Source organism: Aphidius gifuensis, linkage group LG5 (assembly GCF_014905175.1).
Source record: "Aphidius gifuensis isolate YNYX2018 linkage group LG5, ASM1490517v1, whole genome shotgun sequence".
Taxonomy (NCBI): Eukaryota; Metazoa; Arthropoda; class Insecta; order Hymenoptera; family Braconidae; genus Aphidius; species Aphidius gifuensis.
The window spans coordinates 9950047-9971045 of NC_057792.1; the positions used below are offsets into that span (position 1 = coordinate 9950047).

At 30.3% G+C, this 20999-nt stretch overlaps 1 protein-coding gene across 2 annotated transcripts; it reads left to right on the forward strand.

Annotated features, from left to right (window-relative positions):
- Positions 1-3070: 3070 nt before the first annotated feature.
- On the forward strand, positions 3071-4955 carry LOC122857550 (uncharacterized protein CG4449). Of its 2 annotated transcripts, none has more exons than XM_044159800.1 (7): positions 3071-3189; positions 3356-3493; positions 3617-3686; positions 3736-3817; positions 3893-4090; positions 4334-4478; positions 4562-4955. In XM_044159800.1, exons 2-7 carry the CDS (start codon positions 3415-3417, stop codon positions 4858-4860), a joined length of 873 nt encoding a protein of 290 aa, XP_044015735.1. In that variant the 5' UTR covers positions 3071-3189; positions 3356-3414; the 3' UTR covers positions 4861-4955. The 2 variants fall into 2 exon arrangements, with proteins under 2 accessions (XP_044015735.1, XP_044015736.1); XM_044159801.1 differs by having other exon boundaries at positions 3751-3817.
- The last annotated feature ends 16044 nt before the right edge of the window (positions 4956-20999 follow it).

Sequence of the window (20999 nt, forward strand, 5' to 3'; positions counted from 1 at the left end):
GTGATAAAACTAGCTGTGTTCGATGGTCGTCTCGGCTCAGTTCCGTCTCACTTACGGCTCACTTATGGCGCTAGCGACGTACGGTTGTTTGAAGAACTACAAAGGCACAAAATCTCAATTGATCTCAATACAGGTGCCTATCTATATCATCACTGTATCAATGCCCTAATAAATATTGTTGATTGACGAAATGACGATTGTTGTTGTTGTTCGTTGTCGTTTCAAAATTTATTGTTATTTATTAAAACTTTAATTTTGTAATAACAAAATGAGTTCATAATATTATTTTGATTGTTTTCATCTATTTCCTATGTATGAAAGATAAAAAATTATTGTTCAATAGCACAGATAATAATTCCATCTCCAAAATTTGTATTTTCATTTTTATTTCTTTCATTCACTATTTGCTCTCACCTGAATTATATTTTCTATATTCATTTTGACTATATATTTATCAACTCATTGTAATAGATTATTATGATGACACTGTTTGCATAAAGTAAATAAACAATATTTATTGAAGCATTGATACAGTGATGATATAGATAAGCACCTGTATTGAGATTTTGTGCCTTTGTAGTTCCTCAAACAACCGTACGTCGCTAGCGCCATAAGTGAGCCGTAAGTGAGACGGAACTGAGCCGAGACGACCATCGAACACAGCTTTTCTCTATGCAATATTCCAGGCTTTACAGTTTACGATAATGTGTGGTACGAGCTATGTGACAATAACAAACAATCACAACAAGTCAATTTTTCATTTATTTCAGTTTGATATTAACATTGAACAGTTATCCATCTAATAATTGGAAGCCAAAAAAAATAATGTCATGTGCCTGTACTGCCACTACAAGAAACAGCTTTTTCCTATAAAATTTTGGCCGGTATTACAGGGCGAAATTGCAAAACGAAAAAAAAATTTTTATTAAAGGAATGCACCCCATGTCGTCTATTTTCTTTGAACTGTGTGTGTGTGTGTGTGTGTGTGTGTGTGTGTGTGTGTGTGTGTGTGTGTGTGTGTGTGTGTGTGTGTACATATTAAAGATGATCTTAATAGAAGATTAAAATAATAAAAATACATAAACAAATGATTAATTATAAAAAAAATAAAATACATATTAAGCTTTGTTACATATTTTTTTTAACTTATTTTTCTTTTTTTTTTTTTTTTATTCTATAATTTGCTCATTAAAAACTCAATGTACCAAACATTGTATTGCATCCAGTGCAATATTTATATTGTTCTTTATATAGCTAAACTTCTAGTTTGTTAACTAAATATGTAAAAATTTCTTTTATTTTTTCTAATTGTTTTTTGTGAAAAAGTAAAAGATCAATTTCTAATTATGTTGCAACATCTATAAATACGAACTATCAAATAATATTTTTAAAGTTTTTATTCATGATTAATGTCACTTTTAAGCATGCCATACATAAATAATTAACAGTACAATAATAATAATATGACGGACACACAGATTTACACACATGCAAACAAGATGGCCACCGATAGTCTGCGCAGTAGATTTTTATTTTCGTCCGAGAAATGGATATACCTGCAGTCCAATTCACAGGGCAAATTTTTTACAATTTAGGGCTCTATTTTGCTGGTGATGGCGCTTGTAAAATTTTTTTTATACAGATTTCACCATATATTTAATATTACTATATTGCGCATCGCCTATGCTTCCCATACGTGGGCTGTTCGGCACCCGTATTCACGGGGCAAAATTGTTTTCATTAGGGCTTTTTTTCCCGCTGATGGCGCTTGACAAAATTTTTTTTATATAGATTTCACATAGAAAAGCTCCACAAACGCCACAATCGGAAAAAAAACGCCCTAATGAGAACATCCTCTGAATACGGGTGCAGGGCATTACAATTTAGGGCTTTTTTCCTCCACTGACGGCGCTTGTGAAGTATATAAAATCTATATAAAAAAAATTTTACAGGCGCCATCAGCGGCAAAAAATAGCCCTAAATTGTAAAAAATTTGCCCTGTGAATTGGACTCAAGAAGACTAGAAATACAGGAGGACGAACTTGTCTCAAAAAACCGTATTGCTATACGGTCGCCGCATAATTGAGGGGCGCTAGTAGTAACACGGTAACGTGCGCGACTTGTATCGCTTTTTTTTTACAATGCGCACAATGCAAACATACTCTGACAAACACTAAAGGCTTGTGGCCACTAGCATAGTTTTTCGACCAAGTTCTATGCCATAGCGCTATGGAAGGAAAAGTTCACATATGACGGCTATAGGGCGGCGTTTTAATCGTTTCTTGAAATTGTTGCAGCTGTACCAACTTGCTTACAAACACATAAAAGATAAATAAAAATATAACCTTTTTTATTTGTTGACAATTCGATATTTTGACAGTCAATCATTATATATATGTACTATACATGTGTAAATATAAACAAAGAAATTTATTAACAACGCTAACCATTGTTGTTGTATTTTTTTAATGTTGGCTGTATCAAAAAAAACTAGTGTGAAGTTAGCGGTTCTATGCTGAAAATGCTGCATGCAGCATTTTTTCAACATAGTCCTCGGCGGCCATTTTCTAGTAAGTTTCCAGTTAGATATAGTGACACAAGTGCTATGGCATAGAACTTGGTCGAAAAACTATGCTAGTGGCCACAAGCCTTAATAGAGCATTATACACATGATGTTTGTTAGAGTATATTGTGCGCATTGTAAAAAAAAAGCGATACAAGTCGCGCACGTTACCGTGGTACTACTAGCGCCCCTCAATTTTGCGGCGACCATATAGCGATACGGTTTTTATATACAGGCGAGATAGGGAGTAAGTCCTCCTGCACCCGTATTCAGAGGATGTTCTCATTAGGGCTTTTTTTTTCTGATGGCGGCGCTTGTGAACTTTTTATATAGATTTTACATAGAAAAGCTTCACAAGCGCCACCATCGGAAAAAACTCCTAATCAACACCGTATTCAGAGGATGTTCTCATTAGGGCGTTTTTTTTCCGATGGTGGCGTTTGTGGAGCTTTTCTATGTGAAATCTATATAACAAAAAATTTTGTCAAGCGCCATCAGCGGAAAAAAATAGCCCTAATGAGAACAATTTTGCCCCGTGAATACGGGTGCGGGTGCAGTATTTCTAGTCTTCTTGATTGGACTGTTGAATACGGGTGCATGGAGGGAAAAACTCAGATCCAAACATTCAGCAGTCCAATTCACGGGGCAAATTTTTTACAATTTAGGGCTTTTTTTTGCCGCTGATGGCGCTTGTAAAAATTTTTTTTATATAGATTTTACATACAAAAGCTTCACAAGCGCTGTGAGTGGTGAAAAAAAGCCCTAAATTGTAATGCCTTGTGAATTGGACTGCAGTAAATAGCTCGCCTAGCAGTAACGCATTGACATTTGACAGTAACGTCCATCAACAAATGTTTCATATGTCGTCGATACCAGTATACGACGATGAAGATGGTGAACTCTACATTAATGCTGCTGCACGTTTGAAATGTTCGTTTTTCATATATACTTAAATATCATTTACGAAATACGACTTCAGCTTTTAACTGCTTTACTTAGTAATAGTAACTATTTAGTACAAGTACCTATCTAATTGTTCAATTTTTTTTACAGCGTACAAATCTCAGCGCCATAAGGAAAAAGATAAATCTTTAGATGACGACAATAATTATCTTTCAAACCGGTATATGATTTGATTTGACTTTTTGTATCATAATAAAATCATTTACTAGATATTACTTTTTCAGAGAAACCGATAACTCACTTGTTAACTCAAAACAGTCAGAAACGTTCCAGGATAACTCCAATAAATTGGTTTGAGACGAATTATATCTTTTTCACTTTTAAGATTTCTTTGTAGTTATGCGTAATAATATTATGGTTTTTCAGACTGATTTGTGTGATGTCAATCGTAATAACGATTCTGTTATCCGAAATGCATGTCCTAATATAACTAACAGTTTTGAAACTGTTGACTTGGACGAATATAATGATTCTGATAACGATATTTCTGTTGATACTCTTGACACAATTCGAATAACAGTAAGATGGAGGTCGCGACATATAGAACACATCGAGCTTGCGATGGTAAGAATTTTCTATCAACACGAGATCTCTCCTAAAAAGTATTTTAATCGAAATTGTGAACAATTTCATCAGTTCTTTTTTGGAAATTTTGAGTCTCACTAGAAGTTTCTGTATTGAGAAAAACTAAAATTAATTATAATTCTTATGACTAAATGAAAATGTTCTTGGAATAAATTTTTATTATTGTTCCAATGATATATTATATTACTATTCAAATAATATTTTAATTTCTCTTTGTTATAGGATGATCCTTTTTCAGAAGTTTTTAAGCATTTTGCAAATGTAGAAAATGTTTCTCAAACTCAAGTCTTACTTCTAAAAAAAGATGTCCCAATTAAAAATACAGACACGCCTTCATCTTTGGGTTTATCCATTACTGATGTACTTGGTAATAATGTATTTTACTTTATACATGTATACATTACATATACTGTACACATTACTTTATTCAATTATGTCTATGGTTTTCAGAGGGTGGTATAGTCAACGTGGATGCTATACAAACTTTAGAGTTTGAGAATAAGAATTACGAGTTGGATTCATCAAGTTGCAAAATTAAAATTCAATTGTCAGGAAAACAATCGCTTACATATCAAATGAAACGAAATGAACGATTTTTACAATTAGCTCAGTATTGTGCTGATAAGCTAAACTTGGGTCTTTCAAAAATGAAATTCTATTTTGATGGAGAACGGATTCAAGATGAAGATACTCCTCAAGATTTAGATATCGATGATGAAGCTTGTATAGATCTTCAAATAGTGTCTTGATGATACTATTTGAAAAACTTGTTGATTTTCTCTTTTCTTTTCAAAGAATGTAAAATAAATATTAAAATAATAAAATAAAATAATTCCCTCAGCAATTTTGTTCAAAGTAGACTCATTTTTTAAATGAAATAACGTTCTATTTTAACAATTTTTTTTTTTTCAATTTTCTTCGGGGTTTATACCGAGATATTTAGTGTCAAAGTTGACAACAATTTAGCACAAGCATAGAAAGCAACGGCACGTTTTAACTTCTGTTTAAAGAACCCTCATGAAAAATTTTTATTTTACTGCAGCTTATAGGTACTTCTTTGAATAACGAAGATTATTTTTAAAAAATCATCGATTACTTCTGCAGATTTCAAAAGTTATTGATTGGTTACATGGAGGTATTCACCTCTATGATTGATTAAGAAAATTCGGCTTGGGGACATGAGCAGCGGCTCCATAGTCCATATACTTGGTTGGCAGGATTATAAAAAATAAAAAACTGAGATATAGAATCGTTTGGGAAATGATTCTCATAATTTGGGAATGCATAGGTTAATTAAAGCGGTGTCTCCCATGGTAGAAGTCAAAAAGACTAGAGACCAGGAGAGTAAACTTCGGTGGTGGGAGTAGCCATGGTAGAAATAATAGTATTTCTACCATGGGAGTAGCTTTTGATGGGACCATATACGTCGGGATCCAGCTAGAGCCACTTTACCTTACCAGACAGAAATTCGGCTAAACGATCGGTCTTTTCCGGGCTTTCCGAACTTGTAATAATAAAATATGTGGATTTTGTAGTAGTGTGTGTGTCAAAATAATACAACATAACCCAACACAACTGACAGTCTCAATCAACAATTTTTCTCTTGTGGTTTAGTTGATTATTTATTAATTAAATATTACAAAAAAACACTCACAAAGAAAAATAATTTTTATACGAAATAATAGAGTGACTTTTGGAATATCGTCAATCATATGTAAGTATGCATTTAAAATATATGTTTTGTGTTTGTGTACCAATGTTACTCCAATAATACATTTCAATATTATTGGAGTATTATTTAATAATATATATTCATAACAAATTTTATAAATATATTTCTTCTTCTAGATATTTACATCAAGCAAACATTATTGTAATTGATTATGGCCAAAGCTAAAGATGTATCTTGCCACAAGCTGTACCAAGTACTTGCCACAGATAGAGATGTTGTTCAATTACCTAGTAAAGCGTGGGGAAGGCTTGTTACATCAGGAAATACTATAATTTATACCAAAGGCCAAAGCGATTTTACTCTTCTTAGCTGTGTTGTTTACCCTGATTTGAAAGTAAAAATAACTCGTGGTAGAAAGTTTATTGATTGGATAAAATTTAGACCTTTGAAATCAACAAGTGATGTTCAGAAAATTATAAATATTCTTGATAAAATATCACTATCTTAAGATACAAATATGAGCTTCTTGATTACATATTATTCGATAGCTTTTAATTGTCAATAATACGTCAAATGAAATTTCATAAAATCAATTGTATATTCATTTAATTTTTAAATACACACAAATGTATAACATTTGCTTATAATTCTTGAATATAAAATATTCAGGATGTATCATCAGTATTTATATTTAAAACATTTTTCAAAAAAATGTACCATAACATATTGAATCAATTGTATAAAAATTATTAAACACTAACAATTATTAAAATACTTTATGTATCTGAGGATATAAAATAAAATTAAATAAACAATTTTTAATATCATAAGTTTAGATACACTATTATTTTTATTTTTCAGTCAATGTTGGTCAATGCAAGTTTATAAAAATTTGATTTTAATTAATAATATATTAAATTAATAGCAAAATGAGCTTTGATTATGTACTAGTTTTTTACTGTTTTTTTGATGGTATTTTGAACTTTAGTTATTTTTCTTTTCATAACAGATGTATTTTTTAATTTTAGAATTATTGGTTTTTTTTTAATAATGTTTTTTTCTTTGTTTTTACTTGTACTAACAAGCTTAACTCTTTTTCGATATGCTCTTTCTTCTTTCCTTTTTTGATCATATAATTTTCCATATTGTTTGCTAATTATTTGAGCTCTACGTACAGAATAAATATTAATCACAGCTTTTGTCAATGCTTCCCTAAATCCCTATGTTTGGGACAACCAACAAATGATGTTTCTTCTTTTAAAATATTTTCAGCTACTTCTAGAAAACTATAACAGCTCAATCTACCTCTAGCAACTGTTTTTAAAATTGCTTGTTCCACAGAATACTTATACAATAAGTCTGATGGATACTTCAAATAACCATTACTAGAGACATTCTCTAGTCTTCTTGGTAGAAGTACTACAGGTATGGCAGTAGTCCATGCTTTTTTCGTCGCGTTCTGCGCAGCCTTATTTTTTCAACCAATCAACAACGCGCCATCGAGCTGTTTTGCTTTTCTTTCTAACACGTAATCTCTATTATAAGATCCTCTCTCTCTAACATACTGCTTTGACAACTATTTTTTATATTGTTGTAAATACTAATAAATATATGTGAAGCATGTTTATAAAAAATCAAAAAAATAAAAAAACCAAGACAAGTTAACAAATAAATTATAATATTTTCATTGTTGTTGTTTTTTTTGATGCCACAAACAATAGAGGTTGTGCTGTATTTATTATACTTGGATTCATTTATTTAATATAAATAATTAATTTTTATTATTGATGTATGTGAATCATTATAAAATGAATAAATGGTCGATTTTTGAGGTTTGTTACACTTACAGTAAGATACTGTAAAATACTGTAAGAAACTGTAAGATACCTGAGACGCCATTTTTGAACATTCTTACCGACTGTCGACTCGACAATTAGCTGGCATTGCTCGATATATGTTGCTTCATGTATTTTATTTGCATTTACTGTTAAATAATTATATGAGATATCAAGGAGAAGCAGTGGCTAAGAAAAGATGTAGCTCGGAAATTAATGTTGCCAAACAATTATGTTTTAAGAAAGTAATGTTGCTTGAAACAGAATTTTTTTGGCAACTGTTATTCCTTAGCTACATCTTTTCCTTAGCTACTGCTTTTCCTTGGACAGTTTTATTTATCAAATAAATAATATACATGTAATTTTATTTGAAATAAATAAAAATGTTCAAGGAAAAGCAGTAGCTAAGGAAAAGATGTAGCTAAGGAATTAGATTATAGGTATATTTTAAGCAACATTATTTCCTTGAAACATAATTCTTTGGCAACTTTAATTCTTTAGCTACATTTTCCCCTTAGTTACTGCTTTTCCTTCGACATTTATATTTAAAAAATGAATTTACATGTATTTTATTCATAAAATAAATAAAAATGTCCAAGGAAAAGCAGTAGCTAAAGAAAAGATGTAGCTAAGGAACTAAAGTTGCCAAAGAATTATGTTTAAAAAAAATAATGTGGTTTAAAATATAATTCTTTGGCAACCTTAATTCCTTAGCTACATCTTTTCCTTAGCTACTGCTTTACCTTCGACATTTGTATTTTCAAAAAATGAATTTACATGTATTTTATTCATAAAATAAATAAAAATGTCCAAGGAAAAGCAGTAGCTAAGGAAAAGATGCGTGGCTAAGGAATTACAGTTGCTCAAAAAATAATTCCTTATACCCAATCATGGTGGTGAATAAGGAGTGTAAGGGTGCATTCCTTTAATAAAAATTTTTTTTTCGTTTTGCAATTTCGCCCTGTAATACCGGCCAAAATTTTATAAGAAAAAGCTGTTTCTTGTAGTGGCAGTACTGACACATGACATTATTTTTTTTGGCTTAGAATTATTAGATGGATAACTGTGGATAACTGTTCAATGTTTTTATCAAACTGAAATAAATAGAAAATTGACTTGTTGTGATTGTTTGTTATTAGGTGTGTTCGTTCACTATTCACACCGAGCGTATGCACGGAGCGTATGCAAGGAAGCACTAGTGTTTTGCGGTCATTTGAAGAAACTTTAGTAACTAAAATTTACTAAAACATTCGTTATTTTCAGTCATTGTGTTTATTTTGTTAATTTAATAATTTTTTCTCAGACGCAAGAACAAATTACTAATTAATAATAATGAAAGAGAGCGAAAGAACTGCAAAAAACGAATAGCAATAAATAAATAGTAAATTTTAGTTGCTAAAGTTTCTTCAAATGACCGCAAAACGCTAGCGCTTCCTTGCATACGGTCCGTGCATACGCTCGGTGTGAAAAGTGAACGAACACACCTATTGTCACATGGGTCGTACCACACATTATCGTAAACTGTAAAGTCTGGAATATGGCGTAGAGAATTTTATCACTTTTGTCGTTGTTTCTGTTTCTAGTTTTTAGTCGGTATTACAGGGCGAAATTGCAAAACGAAAAAAATTTTTTTATTGAAGGAATGCACCCTAAGCTTTGCTTTTTTACTGCACCCGCAGTCCAATTCACAGGGCATTACAATTTAGGGCTTTTTTCCTCCACTGACGGCGCTTGTGAAGCTTTTGTATATAAAATCTATATAAAAAAACTTTTACAAGCGCCATCAGCGGCAAAAAATAGCCCTAAATTGTAAAAAATTTGCCCTGTGAATTGGACTGCTGTATTCACGAGGCAAAATTGTTCTCATTAGTACGGAAGCCGGGTAGGGACATTGAGTGCTTACGTGCAATCGTACGCACGCAAGAAAAAAATAAAAGTCGGCACGCGCATGCATTATTCGCCATATTATATTTAATATTGTTATTATTATTAATAAACAAATCAAAACAAATGGTTTGTGTATGGTCTGTCATATTCAGTGATAATTGTTTATCGAATTATTTTGTTTAAATTGATAAGACGGTGAAAACAATTTGAATAATATACAATATTTATACCTAATAATTCACGATTGACGGAAATTATCATAAAAAATCTGATCCAGCTCCTTATGTCCTACGCTGTTGCAATCTGACTTTTTGCTGACTGCGCATTCAACTGCGCCTGCGCGAAAATAAATAGGAAAAAAAATAAATACACAAAAGAAAGCACCTACTTACGCACGCAAGATAAAAATAAAAATCGGCGCGCGCATGCATTATTCGCCATATTATATTTAATATTGTTATTATTATTAATAAACAAATCAAAACAAACGGTTTGTGTATGGTCTGTCATATTCAGTTCATCGAATTATTTTGTTTAAATTAATGAGACGGTGACATTATATTAGATGGTATACAATATTTATACCTAATAATTCACGATTGACGGAAATTATCATAATAAATGTATGTGCTTGGGATATTGTTAAGACGCTGTCAACAGCTGTGTCCATGCATAATCTTATATCATTTCAACATCTGAACTTCTTTAGGTAGACAGTTCAACACAAAACTATTTAAAAAGGAGCTCAGTGACTTAGTTACACCGTAAGTCAATATTTCTTCAAATACTATTGCTTAAAACTATCATTTATTCATTATTTACTATACATTATTTTATTATCTGTTTTTTTCAGTAAAGAACCATGGTAGAAATACTACAGGTATGGCAGTGCGCAGCCTGGTTTGGCCGCTGTGAATCGACCAATTAAAAGGTCGCCTTCTCGCCGCAAAAATGGAAGACTTTATGCGCGCGCGATACAAATTTGTTAAGAAAATTTTCAAGTTTTTTTTAAATTTTTCAAAAGTTATCATATTTATTCAACTAGATTTGGTATATTTTATAATGATTCACATACATCAATAATAAAAATTAATTATTTATATTAAATAAATGAATCCAAGTATAATAAATACAACACAACCTCTATTGTTTGTGGCATCAAAAAAAACAACAACAATGAAAATATTATAATTTATTTGTTAAACTGTCTTGGTTTTTTTATTTTTTTGATTTTTTATAAACATGCTCCACATATATTTATTAGTATTTACAACAATATGAAAAATAGTTGTCAAAACAGTATGTTAGAGAGAGAGGATCTTATAATAGAGATTGCGTGTTAGAAAGAAAAGCAAAACAGCTCGATAGCGCGTTGTTGATTGGTTGAAAAAAATAAGGCTGCGCAGAACGCGACGAAAAAAGCATGGACTACTGCCATACCTGTAGTATTTCTACCATGGTAAAAAACGATGAAAGCTATTTGTGGCCACAACCAATACAAATTGACATTATCTTCAAAGAAGTTAACAGCCATCTAAAATTGAGTGATTTTCTAAATGTAATTTTAAATCCAACTGGTCTTTCATATTAAGAAAAAGATGGTGAAGATATTGTACTTATAAGTTATAAGTAACGCATGAAACGTCACTTTTATTTTTAAAAAGTAAAAAAAAAAATTCATAATAAGAGTTGTATTTTTAGATAATTTTGATAAAAGTTGATAATAAAAAATTTATTTTCATTTACAATTATATTATATAATTTCATTATACAATTACATTATCTTTCAGCTACTTGCCTGACGTGGCCAGTATACAATGATGATAATTATAATTATTTCTAATATTTTCATCACAATTATTCCTCTGTTAAGAATGCTAGATTGAATTCATTGATTTAATCTTTTCCTGTGATAATTTCGGCTATAGTTTATTCTCGTCTTCAACTACATTATCATAATCAACCTTGCCAATTCCAATTATACCAGCACTACCATAATCTGTTTCCATAATTAATATTGTATAATCATAGATAGAGCAGATATTAGCTACAGCATTAGTTAAAAAGTTTTTAATGAGATTTTTTAAATTAAGAAATCAATATTTTTATTTATACAAATTTAAATTCATATCAATATTAGAGTATACTCCTATAGGTTTGGAGCAATGTTTATTATTATTTATTGGCGGAACATAATAATAATAAATAATGTGGCGGATTAACCATGCGCGCGCTGATTTTTATTAATTTTCTTGCGTGCGTACTTGCGATCGTACGATTGCAAGTACGCAAACTTTGGTTTGTCTGTTTGCGTTCGTACGATTGCACGTAAGCACTCAATGTCAATTTTATACGGAAGCCGGGTAGGGACATTGAGTGCTTACGTGCACCATCTAGTACACAACACCAAAGTTTGCGTACTACCAATCATTACTACGCACCTGAAAAATAATCGGCGCGCCGCTTTATTCGCCATATTATATTAATATTGTTATTATTATCAATAAACAAATCAAAACAAATGGTTTGTGTATGGTGTGTCATATTCAGTGATAATTGTTTATCGAATTGTTTCGTTTTAAATTAATGAGACGGTGACAACAATTTGGATGGTCTACAATATTTATACTAATAATCCACTGTTGACGGAAATTATTATAATAAATGTGTGCTTGGGATATTGTTGATGTGAGGCTGTTAACAGCTGTCAAGATTATGTCCATGCATAATCTTATATAATTTCAACATCTGAAGTTCTAACTTTTGGGTAGACAGTTCAACACAAAACTATTTAAAAATGGTGACACCGTAAGTCAATATTTCTTTAAATACTATTGTTTAAATCTATCATTTATTCATTATTTAATATACATTATTTTATCATCTGTTTTTCAGTAAGAACGATAAAGCTATTTGTGGCCACAACAAATACAAATTGACATTATCTTCAAAGAAGTCAACAGCCTTCTAAAATTAGGTGATCTTCTAAATGTAATTTTAAATGCAACTGGTCTTTCATATTAAGAAGAAGATGTTACTTATAAGTTATAAGTAACATGAAACGTCACTTTTTTATTTTTAAAAAGTAAAAAAAAAAAAATTCATAATAAAAGTTGTATTTTTAGATAATTTTGATAAAAGTTGATAATAAAAAATTTATTTTCATTTACAATAATATTATATAATTGCATTATACATTTACATTATCTTTCAACTACTTGTCTGAAGTGGACACCCGTATACAATGATGATAATTATAATTATTTCTAATATTTTCAGCACAATTATTCCTCTGTTAAGAATGCTAGATTGAATTCATTGATTTAATCTTTTTCTGTGATAATATTCAGCTATAGTTTATTCTTGTATTCAACCACATTATCATGATCAACCTTGCAAATTCCAATTACATCATCGGTTCCCATAATTAATATTGTATTATCATAGATAGGGCAGATATTAGCTGCAGCATTGATTAAAAAGTTTAATGAGATTTTTTAAATTAAGAAATTAATATTTTTATTTATAAAAATTTAAATTCATATCAATATTGGAGTAGGTTTGGATCAATATTTATTATTATTTATTGGCGGAACATAATAATAATAAATAATCTGGCGGATTAAGCATGCGCGCGCTGATTTTTAATATTTTTTCTTGCGTGCGTACTTGCGATCGTACGATTGCAAGTACGCAAACTTTGGTTTGTCTGTTTGCGTTCGTACGATTGCACGTAAGCACTCAATGTCAATTTTATTTTTTAAATGCTTCTTACTATTTTTTTTTGTGACTCAGAAATTCTTATAGTCGTGTGTCGGTTTCGTGTCGTTTTTGTATGAGATCAGTGCACAAACCGACTGTCGGATCGGTGTCGCCATTTTCGCTAGGAATAACGGCTGTACGGCGGCGTTTTAATCGTTTCTTGGAATTGTTTCAGCTGTACCAACTTGCTTTCAAACACATAAAAGATGAATAAAAATATAACCTTTCTTATTTGTTGACAATTTGTAATTTGACAGGCAATCATTATATATATGTACTATACATGTGTAAATATAATCAAACAAATTTATTAACAACGCTAACCATTGTTGTTGTATTTTTAATGTTGGCTGGATCAAAAAAAACTAGTGTGAAGTTAGCGGTTCTATGCTGAAAATGCTGCGTGCAGCATTTTTTTAACATAGTCCTCAGTGGCTATTTTCTAGTATATTGCTAGTGAGATATGGTGACACAAGTGCTATGGCATAGAACTTCATCGAAAAACTATGCTAGTGGCTACATGCCTTAAACCTGAAAAAAATAGTAATACTTAATATTTCAAATTTTTATAAATCTCTGGCCTTCTCTCTGACTATAGCATTCTCTATTCTTCATGGACTATAGTGATGTATCATAGTAACTCTTAGCATTATTAGGATTTTCAGTTTTTTCGTCCCTATTTTGAAGTTAGTATGGACTGGGTAGCCACGGAACGCACCTATGGAGGTCTACAAGGAGGGTAATCTTCCGAATTTTACCAATTTATATAATAAAAATTAAAAAAAAAAATATTAAATATTCTAAAAAAGTATTCAAGTTTCTTTTTCAATACACGAAACGCGGATCCATTTTATAATTTCTTTTTAATACGGAAAATTTATAGTTCTTAATTTAATTCTGCAAAAAATATATATTACATGACTAGTGAATAGTGATCTATATTATTTGTATCCAACTAGGTCTATACAACTATAGCAAGTATCGCTTATTGACGATTTTGAATAATATACCCAATATTACACTTTCCGTTTTGTCCGATAAACGAATCATATGTCTGACGTTCGCGTTGATAATATAGAATTTATATTTTTTTATGTGTGAGTGTGTGACGTCACCACTATTTCTCCTACCACGGCAATAGCGGTCGTGAATTTAGATACCTATTATTTAAATTAATAAATTCAAACCCTGGTAACTTGAATAAACTCTTTTTGTTGTCAGTGGTATATTCATCTATAATTACATCAAGCAATGGTCTGGAAAAAGATTTACCTAAGTTTATTGTTGACAACTGCTTTAGTGATTCAAATGGAGTCCAACTAACATCATGTACTAAAAAAAAATAACTATTAATATTTTTTTATCAAGACAACTTTAATATAAGTTAAAATTCAATGTTTATTCTTACTCACGTTACTTTTATTTTGGTGGATTTTACTCAAATAATCTATCAAAACATCATCAAACAAAGTTGGTACTGCATTTGGTTTAATTTTTTGAGCCATCCTGACGATGTTGTTCATATTGAGATTCATCATAATGGATTTTCATAAATATATGTGAATATCAATATTTTTAACTATAAACTAATAATTTCAGAAAAGAAAATTATGTGAAGAAATAAACTTACCTCACATAACCTTGAGCTTGGTTTTATTTGGCTCACACCAGCACCAGTAGATCATTTTCGACGACGATCTGAATCTCTGGGGAAAGCAACCGATCGCACAACATTGACGTACAATATTTATTCAATAAATAAATGATTAAATTTTCAATTGGAAATATTTTTGACATGCCATACACTGTTTGTTTACATGTGGTAAACATTAGTAGTCGGGAACAGCACCAAACATGGCTGACCGCGCATGCGCACTGAGTCATGCGACGACCTGCAGTCAATTCACAGGACATTACAATTTAGGGCTTTTTCCTCCACTGGCGGCGCTTGTGAAGCTTTGTATATATGAAATCTTTATAAAAAAATTTTACTAGCGCCATCCGCGGCAAAAAAGTCCTAAATTGTAAAAATTGCCTTGAATTGGACTGCTGATCAACACCGTCTATTAATCTACAGACCTTGGTCTCAACCAATTATAGTTGACGTGACTGTACCGACAAGGACAACATCCCAACCATTGAGTTTTCTCTCTCGGCGACACGAAGTTCACTTCCCATTTTATTATATTTCAGTGGTTATATTTTTATCATATTATTATGGATCATTTTTATAAATTTATTCTACAATAACAGACGGTCTACTGTTTCCAAGTTTTTGTTTTTGATTAAGCATTTATTGGTCTTTAAAAATATATGAAATATTCAATTAAAATTTTTTTTCAGTAAGATTGATAGAATTCTCTACTAAACATATATATTCAGTTTTTTTTATACGCTCTGAAAAAATACCAGCCTCGACATTCATTTTTTAATTATCAATTTATTTATTGTTATCTATAATCATTATTTTTAATTATCAATTTATTTATTGTGATTTATAATATTAAATCTGTATACATGGTAGAAATATACAGGTAGGTCCATGCGCATACGTTTTTTTAAGCCAATGAGAAGTGCTGACCACCGGTTGCCATATTGGCTAAAGTGACGCGACTTTATTTAAATCATAAATTAAAATACATATTAAAGATGATCTTAATAAAAGATTGAAATAATAAAAATACATAAACACATGATTAATTATATAAAAAATAAAAAATAAAATACATATTAAGCTTTGTTACATATTTTTTTCAACTTATTTTTCTTTTTTTTTTTTTTTTATCTTCTATAATTTGCTCATTAGAAACTCTGAGTCAAATGTACGTACAAGTATGTACCAAACATTGTATTGCATCCAGTGCAATATTTATATCGTTCTTTTTATCCAAACTTCTAGTTTGTCAACTAAATATGTAAAAATTTCTTTTATTTTTTCAAATTGTTTTTTTGTAAAAAAGTAAAAGTTCAATTTCTAATTGTTTTGCAACATCTATAAATACGTAGAATTATCAAATATTATTTTTAAAGTTTTTATTTATGATTGATGTAACTTTTAAGCATGCCATACATAAATAATTAATAGTACAATAATAATAATATGACGGACACACAGATTTACACACATGCAAACAAGATGGCCGCCAATGGTCTGCGCAGTAGATTTTTTTTTTCGACCGAGGCATGGACATACCTGTATATTTCTACCATGTCTGTATACGTATTTTGACACTTGGCTACGACTCACACCACTCCACTATTTGTATGTGTGGTATGTCCTGTATGTATTATATTATTCTTATGATTCCGACCGTTCGGAAATAGTTCACTATTCGGCCACCAGATGCCATGGTGAATAGGTCAGAACCCTATAGTGGCCATAGGGTATGATTTTGTGCGGATTCATTACAGTGCGGACAATCTCTCTGTCTCAGTCATACGCCTCGACAAAAATTTTTTTGCGCATGTCCGAATAATCCGTTCGGTTCACACGTATATACAATGAATTTGTGTGCATTGCCGAATGTTTCCGAGCTCCTACTCGAATAATAATTCGGACATGTACAAGAGATTTTTGTCGAGCAGTATGACTGCGACAAAGAGATTAGGTCCTTTACTTTGGGTGTTTATTTTTTTTCCTGTTTATTTTCGCACATGCGCAGTTAAATGCGCAGTCGGCAAAAAGTCAGATTGCAACAGCGTAGGACATAAGGAGCTGGATCAGCCATGTTTTAATTCTTATTTTTTAAGAATTATTTGTTTCGACGCCACTACTCTCTCCTCAACTTTGCATGACATACGCATGTGCATGATCATGCGCATTAAAGTGAAAAAAAATAAACACCCAAAAGAAAGCACCTAATAGTTGCTTTCTTTCACAAAAATCTTCTACTGGAGCTCCAGATAAACGCCATCTGTTGGATCAGAAAGCGTCATCTGTGAGCAAATGTACAAAAGTGATTTTAAAAATAGAAAATGGCTGAGCATTGGCGTCAACTCTGTTATTATTATTTGTTATTGTTGTCAGTCGACCAGATAACCGGGATAACAGAGTTGACACAATGATAAATACTACTATATTGCTAATATGGCCGCTTTGTGTCTCTGAAGGCAAGAGCGTCGACGATATTTCTTTCTTTTTTCAGAACAGTAAAAAATGAGAAAGAGTAGGGAGCGTAGGGAGGGTTCGGATTAACTCGACAACTCACCAACACAATGTATACATATGTATATGTATATTGTATACATATGTATACAAATATATTTAAATGTACGAATAATAATTATATTATTTGAATAATAAATATTGAATAAAGTAAAATAATTTTTTTCATTCATTTTTTTTTTTTTTCATTTAGTTATTTCAATTATTTTAAAATATTTTATTTTATTTATTTAATATACGTGAGAAAGTAAAAATAGTATTGGTGAGTTGTCGAGTTAATCCGAACCCTCCCTACGCTCCCTACTCTTTCTCATTTTTTACTGCTCTGAAAAGAGAAGGACATATCGTCGACGCTCTTGCCTCCAGAAAAGCTCCACTTATTGGGAAGATAGGATGTTAGCAATATAGTAGTATTACATATATGATTACAATTAAGGGCTTTTTCTCCACTGTCGGCGCTCATTTATTCATCATCATTTATTTATTTAACAAATAAAATACATGTTATTCGTTTTAAAAAAATGATCATACAGTTGCTGAAGCAACTGTGCCTTCCCTGCGGGGGGAATTTTAATTTCTTCTTTAATTTATATCGAAATTCGTGACTACAAATTTATTTCATTCTCTATCGTTACAATGTTTATTGTTACAACTAAAATTTATTCAATTTTCATTCATTTGGCTTGTTCCTTCTAATGGGTCATCTCCATGTCCAGAATCGCTATAAATTCCACTTTATTTATTGCTATTATGATTGCGATGATATCTAAATAATGTCATTATTACTATTGAATAGTTTTCTTTTTTTTTTTTTTTTTTTTCGCTAAAATTATTTTGCCTGCAAATGAATTAATGGTAGATGTACAATTTCTTGTATTTTTTAAACTCGAAATTAATGTTCGGTATATTTCCATTTTCCTCATCGTCATCGATTTTTATATTAGCTTCTACTGGTATCATTATTTCTTTATTATTTATTGATGAGTATTGTTCATTAATTTTTTCTCACTATCCTCCAGTGATCGTTTATATTTTGTTTTAACTTGAATATTTAATAATTAATCATGTTAATAATTTTTTAAATCTTTTTTGAAAAATCTTGTTGAAAAATATGATTTTTCCATGATATTTTGCTATACTTTTCTTTTTTTGTTTACTGATATTTTTCCTAATATTTTTCTATAATTATCGTATTTTTCTTTATATTCAGTGTTTTTTTATTTTTGTTTATTTATATTTATTTACGTTTTAGGGTTAAAATAAATGATATCTTTCTTTTCTATTTAAATTAATAGGTCTTTATTCATTTGCTATTCTATTGCAACTGCAACTTAACTCTTTCTCTCATCTCTTTCCCGGTAGTAAGGTCGTCATTTGTTCTTAACTAATTCTATATTGTCTGTCTCTGTCTATCATAAGGGAGGAGGGAGCGATTAACTTCATATTCGTAACACTACCCTCCGCCCAATGAAGATTGTCGTCCCGACAATCCGTAACCTACAGCTCAAGACTGTTCAACAATCTGATTGTATCAATCAGATCCCTGACCACTGGGGATTCTCGAGTTATCCTAAGATGCCCTAGCGGAACACTCAACAACAGTTTGATAGCGACTTCCCCGATAGCCAAAGGTGCAGGCACTATTGTACACGCCAGTGCATGCACTGAATGTAGCCATCGTGCACACACCGTGTAGTCAGTATTGCTGACTTTGTGTCACGTCTATAAATTCTCTATCTGACTGCGCTGCGTCCACGCGTGTACACGAAGCGCAGGCATTTACAATACACATCAATGAGCATGTGTATTCACCGTGCTTTCAATGCAAAGTAATTTTTAATGCTTTTGAAATAGATTTAAAACAATAATGTAATAACAATAATAAAAAAAGGGTATTAAATGCAGGCAAAAGAAACTTTAATTGATTAAATTATTATTTAAGCAATAAATAATTTTTGAGTTGAACAATATTTTTTCTTTTAAATTTAGGAATAATAAAATCATATTGATCTAAATCAAAATATATATTATCAAAAGTCATTCATCTTATCTATTCTATACTGCTTTTCCTTGGACATTTGTATTATTAAAAATAAATTTACATCTATATTATTTATTTAATAAATAAAATGTCCAAGGAAAAGTTTAATAATAAAAAAGATAGCTAAGGAATCAATGTGACTAATGAATTATTTCCTTGAAATATAATTCTTTGGCAACATTAATTCCTTAGTCACATTAATTTCTTAGCACATCTTTTCATAGCTACTGCTTTTAGGACATTTTATTTTTTAAAAATGAATTTACATTATTTTATTTTTTATTTAAAAATAAAGGTCCGAAACTTAATGCAACAAGAAAAAGATGTAACTAAATAATGTGACAAAATTAATATTTGCCAAATATATTTCAAGAAATCAACATTGAACATTTACATCTTTCACAACTTACTGCTTTTCCTTGGACCTTTTTACATTTTTTCTTTTATAAATAAAATACATATGGGTATTTTTATTTTAAATAATCCAAAAGAAAAACAATAAAGAAAAAGATGTAGCTAAGAATTAAGGTGACCAAAAGAATTATATTTCAAATAATTCATTAGTCACATTAATTCCTTAACTATCTTCCTTTTAATTACTACTCCTTGGACCTTTTTATTTTTTCTTTATAAATAAAATACATGTAAAATTTATTTTAAAAATACAAATGTCAAGGAAAAGAAACGTAATAGAAAAGATAGCAGCTAAAAGAATTAATGTGACTAAAAAGGAATATGTTATAAGAACATATTTCCGAAATAATTCATTAGTTACATTATTTTTATAGCTACATCTTTTCATAGCTACATCTTTTCACTAGCTACTGCTTTTTCTTGAACATTTGTATTTTTAAAAATAAATTTACGTGTATTTTATTTATAAAAAAAAAATTAAAAGGTCAAGGAAAAGCAGTATCTAAAAGATATAAAAGAATAATGTGACTAAAAAAGGATTAATGTTGCCAGAAATTAATATTTCAAGGAAATAATTCATTAGTCACATTAATTCCTAGCTATCTTTCCTTAGCTACTGCTTTTCCTTGGACTTTTTCAATTTTAAAATAAAATACATGTAGTTTATTTTTAAAAATACAAATAATCAGAAAAAAAAAAGATAATAGAAATTAATGTTGCCAAAGAATTATATTTCGAGGAAATAATTCATTAGTCACATTAATTTCTTAGCTACATCTTTTCCTTAGCTACTGCTTTTCCTTGGATACTGCTTTTCCTTGGACATTTGTATTTTTAAAAAATAAATTTACATGTATTTTATCTATAAAATAAATAAAATGTCAAGGAAATTAGAGCAATAATAAAAGATGTAGCTAAGGAATTAAGGTAACCAAAGAATTATGTTTCAATGAAATTATTCCTTAGTCACATTAATTCCTTAGCTACATCTTTTCCTTAGCTACTGCTTTTTCTTGGACATTTGTATTTTTAAAAAATAAATTTACATCTATATTATTTAATAAATAAAAATGTCCAAGGAAAAGCAGTAGCTAAGAAAAAAAAGATGTAAT